This window comes from Triticum dicoccoides, chromosome 3B (genome assembly GCF_002162155.2).
Source record: "Triticum dicoccoides isolate Atlit2015 ecotype Zavitan chromosome 3B, WEW_v2.0, whole genome shotgun sequence".
Lineage (NCBI taxonomy): Eukaryota > Viridiplantae > Streptophyta > Magnoliopsida > Poales > Poaceae > Triticum > Triticum dicoccoides.
The window spans coordinates 841,508,238-841,512,456 of record NC_041385.1 but is presented as its reverse complement, the minus strand read 5'-3'; the positions used below and the strand labels follow the sequence as shown (position 1 = coordinate 841,512,456).

General features: G+C 41.2%; 1 protein-coding gene across 1 annotated transcript; it reads left to right on the top strand.

Annotated features, from left to right (window-relative positions):
- The first annotated feature begins 552 nt into the window (after positions 1-552).
- LOC119278834 lies at positions 553-3,566 on the top strand. Its single transcript, XM_037560172.1, has 3 exons — positions 553-841; positions 1,598-1,833; positions 2,747-3,566. Exons 1-3 carry the CDS (start codon positions 568-570, stop codon positions 3,332-3,334), a joined length of 1,098 nt encoding a protein of 365 aa, XP_037416069.1. The 5' UTR covers positions 553-567; the 3' UTR covers positions 3,335-3,566.
- Positions 3,567-4,219: the final 653 nt, after the last annotated feature.

Sequence of the window (4,219 nt, the reverse complement as noted above, 5' to 3'; positions counted from 1 at the left end):
CCATATAAATTGGACATACATTTGTCTGGACGCCCCCTCCAACATATAGGCTAAAGCTCTGCCACTGATTGCAGCTATTGTGTGATAGGAGTAGTTACTATTCATTGATGTAACTTTGAGTTGGCATGAGGTGTGAGCAAATTCTAGCTACGCAACTGTTTCGGGGTACGCTTCAGTGCTCAAATGCATGCAAGAGATTTGTCCACGGATGTGTGGAGAAAAAACCATACATTAAAAAAGACATAAAAATAAAATATACACATAGAAAAATGATAACCATCTTTATCCCTTCTCATCTTTTTTCTTTCTTTTTTTTCCTGAAGAAAGACCTTTCTCATCTTTTTTTTTTTTTTTTGAGAATCAAGACCTTTCTCATCTTTACACACCCTCTTGTCCTTTCTCTTTTTCGCTGTTGTTGAGGTAGCCCATTCAAGAACGCCAGCCCATATGGGTTCCGGCCCGGAATATAAAACCAACGCGACCCCAATTCGATCTAGGGATTCCTTCCTTCCATTAAAACCTTAACTGCGACGGCGGCGAGGTTAGATAGATTCTTCGGAAGCGGAGATGGAGATGGAGACGAAGACGGAGTCCAGGAAAAGGCCTAGGGTAGCGGCGGCGGCGGCGGCGGAACCTGCGGCGACGGCGGAGTACGCGGCGTGGTTGGAAGAAATGGCGGCACATGAGGCGAAGGCGGCTGAGTTCCGCAAGAACCTGCTGGCGAATCCATTGACGCCCGAGCAGTTACGGGAACGCGAGGAAGCCGCGTGGGAAAAGTGCAACAACGAGTCGTGGGAGAGGGCTCGCGATAACTGGATCTGGCCTCCCTTCGAAGCCGTCAGTAAGCAGCTTATCCTAATCCCCTCTATCTTTAGTTTCTTTCTTGCACTATTAATTCTGGAGCGTGCTGCTGTGCGGTGGCCATTGCATCTGGCACGATCACGTGCCCGGTGTATCAGACCCCCGATCCTCGCAAGCTTATTCTTTCCCAAATCACCAATTCAAGCATTTGTGTTCCAATAAAAATCTATTGAACCATTGGCGTCTTAGATCTGAACACAAGTGAAAAGGACAGAGAATTTGTCTTCTGTAAAATTTGCAGGTTTTTCCTAAAAGAGTAGGAAAATTAATAAATAAATAAGTATGGATACTGATGGCTTCATGGGATTACACTTTTCGGCTACAGGCAAAATGTTATTGTTCTACTCAAAAGTTGGATCCCCCTCTCCTCACTGCCATGTTGCCACACAATTTGTCATGTTTCCTCAAAATTTGTTTCATACCGCTTGCCATATTGTGTACGTACATGCCAATGGGTTTGATGTGAGTACCACTTTAGTTGTCCTGAGTTGCCATGCTATTTACACGTATGCACTTGTCTGGATAGCGGGGTGTGATTGTTGTCATTTTAATTATCCCGAGTTGCCTAGTGTTCCTCATCCCTTGTATGTTTACTTCCATTCTTTGGCTAGGATTGATGCAGCGAAAATTCTCCTAATACTATTTCGTTTGATATATTAAATTTTGATTGATATGTTGTTTTCGATTCCACCCATCCACCATCCCCTTGTAACTAACGAGATTGTATTTGCTGCAGCGGACATCTCTTGCATGCGCTTTACCAACGAAAATATCAACGACCCTAATTATCCACGCCTTGTCTGCACCATGGCAACTCTGCAGATTGTTTCAGTCCAGGTGAAGGATATAACCGGTGGGTTGCATTGGCCGCTGGATGTTTATGGTTTTGTCGCTGTGCGTGATGTGGTGGATCGCAAACGCATTATGGTTTTCAACCGTGAAAGGGATGACTACCAAAGAATCAGCGAGCAGGTTCGAAAAGATTGTATTTTGTCCCACTCTAATACATACTCCCTCCGTCCCATAATGTAAGACGTTTTTTGACACTACACTAGTGTCAAAAAACGTTTTACATTATGGGACGGAGTAGTAGATATGAATGACTGGAATGGAATAGTAGCTAGGGAGTAAACCATTCCTTTTCTTGTGCATCACCATATTACAACCAGGCCTAGGAATAGGATACACAAACGTGACCGCAGCTTGAATTTGGCTATGTAAAATACAGAAAACATGGGAAAAAATAGATATTGAAGCTATGCATGAATAATGATGCAAGTTTGAGGCAGAAAATTACAAATGATGCGTAGTTTTTTGCAAAACATTGTATGTAATGTCACAGTTTGCTTTGAGCATACAAATATCGTGTTGTTATTTATAGTATTACTATTGAGGTCATCATCATGATGATGATCATGTTCTTATTGTTGTTACTATTACTATTTGTCACTGAAGCATCGGCTAATATTTCCTTAGATATTTTTGTAATACAACTCACAGAATTTACGGTATGCACTTCTGCAATTGAACAGACAAGCTCCCTCTTTTTTTTTCCATTTCTGCCACGCAATGTTTTATAGTTCAATTGTTCAATTGGTTCCTGCAAGCTGAAGGGTTATAAATATTTATCATGTTTACTTCCCATCTCAAATGTCCTCTTGCAAATCCTGCTAATGGTTAAGTTACATTTTTCATGTTTGTCATCGGCATATTTTGGACTCAAGTCACCATCATGAAGTTCCACTTGATACAGTAACTGTGTTTTGATAGATGCACTCTCACTTGTATTAACGAAGGATAAACTAAATATATTCCACTGCAGTTCATGCTATTGATGAATGAATCTATTTTTATTATTGTTTACTTAAATGACTGATGCATGCAGGATTCCTACCTAACACTGACCGGTCCTACCCGTGGTGTTGTCATGACGATTGATCCTTCGTATTTGGAGGCTAAGCTCAAAGTAAGAGGTGCAACTGAATCTGAGGACAAAGATTTGAGCAAATTTGCTAAGACGTACAGATTGGGCTGCTACCTTCCTATTAAGCACACAAGCAAGCTTTGCACACTGGAGCTGCAGCATTACACTCTTTGTTCATCTGTGGAAGCCACAATTCGTGTTCAAGTCATTGAAGGGCAGTTTCCTCGTGATTTTTGTGGTGTGCTTACTGCTAGCACTGACTCTGAAAGCGGTGTGATGATCTCATTACTGGATTTTAATAGTGATGAGTTGCCAGTTGATGCTGATGGCTCTGTGAAGCTATCTCGCCAAGTTGTTTCTGTTAAAAAGGGGGGGAATCTGAAAGTTTCTGTCTGGCAACGTGGTGTTGGTGAGGAAGAAGACCAAGAGATAACTGCTGCATCATTTGTAGCTAAGGAAGCTGAAACAAGCACTAATTATATGCCGATGAAGAAATGGAAGTGCTGGATGGAAGTCAGTGTCGCCTGGTCCCTTTTCAGCTGTTGGTGAGGAATAAGACCAAGAGAGATAGAGAGGCCAAATCGTTGGAAGTATATCTGTGTAATGGCATGCTGACGACTTAACCCCTTGTCCTATTGTTTGAAGTCGTATTTTGACTGTGTACCAACTAATGATCGGTGCTTGCATGGACAAAGAAGGACTTGTTGTATCTTCTGTTCGAAGAGATTTTGCTTCATGTCTTTTTTTTTGTATAGCTGCAATAGTTTATTTGCTTGAATCACATGCCAAGTCAATTGTTAACTACTCCCTCCATCCCATAATGTAGGACGTTTTTTGACACAGTGTCAAAAAACCTCCTACATTATGGGACGGAGGGAGTACAATTTTTCTTTTCTGATAACAGTTTATTTGCTTGAAAAGAGTCTGCTTCTGTGCTCACAGGACATCACGTGAGATGATAAGAAATCTCAAATGAAGATAAGAACACAGCAAGGGCAAGGAGGATTACTTGTTCAATGTTTAGTAGCCTTGTAGTTTATATGTACTGAAGGTGTCACCAAAGAAGAGTGACCAAACTCATGCTGCTGTCAGATGGTGTTTCCGGACTAGTTTAGTGATGTGAGTTTCAGAGAATGTGATTGTTCTGTGGAGCTCAAAACAACCAATTATGATTTTAATTTCTTGTTTTCTACTGTAACTTGAATCTCTGTGGTTTCGTTAGTAAAATCTGGGTGGAATCCCTTCATAAAAAGAGTATTAAAACTGACATATGGTTGACAACAACATAATTATCTGAATGATATCGATTAGCATGGAATGTGTACATGTTATGTTAGTGGTGCTCAAACTCGGAGTTAAATGCACAGAACCACAACTTTCGTGCCATGACTTGCGGAAAACCGCCACATTACAAAACATGACATTTTGCACCGA

Excerpts from the sequence above, each read along its gene's own strand:
- LOC119278834 (XM_037560172.1), top strand. The coding sequence starts at position 568 with ATGGAGATGGAGACGAAGACGGAGTCCAGGAAAAGGCCTAGGGTAGCG. Across the intron at positions 842-1,597 it reads GCCTCCCTTCGAAGCCGTCA|CGGACATCTCTTGCATGCGC; the intron begins GTAAGCAGCTTA and ends TATTTGCTGCAG. Across the intron at positions 1,834-2,746 it reads ACCAAAGAATCAGCGAGCAG|GATTCCTACCTAACACTGAC; the intron begins GTTCGAAAAGAT and ends TGATGCATGCAG.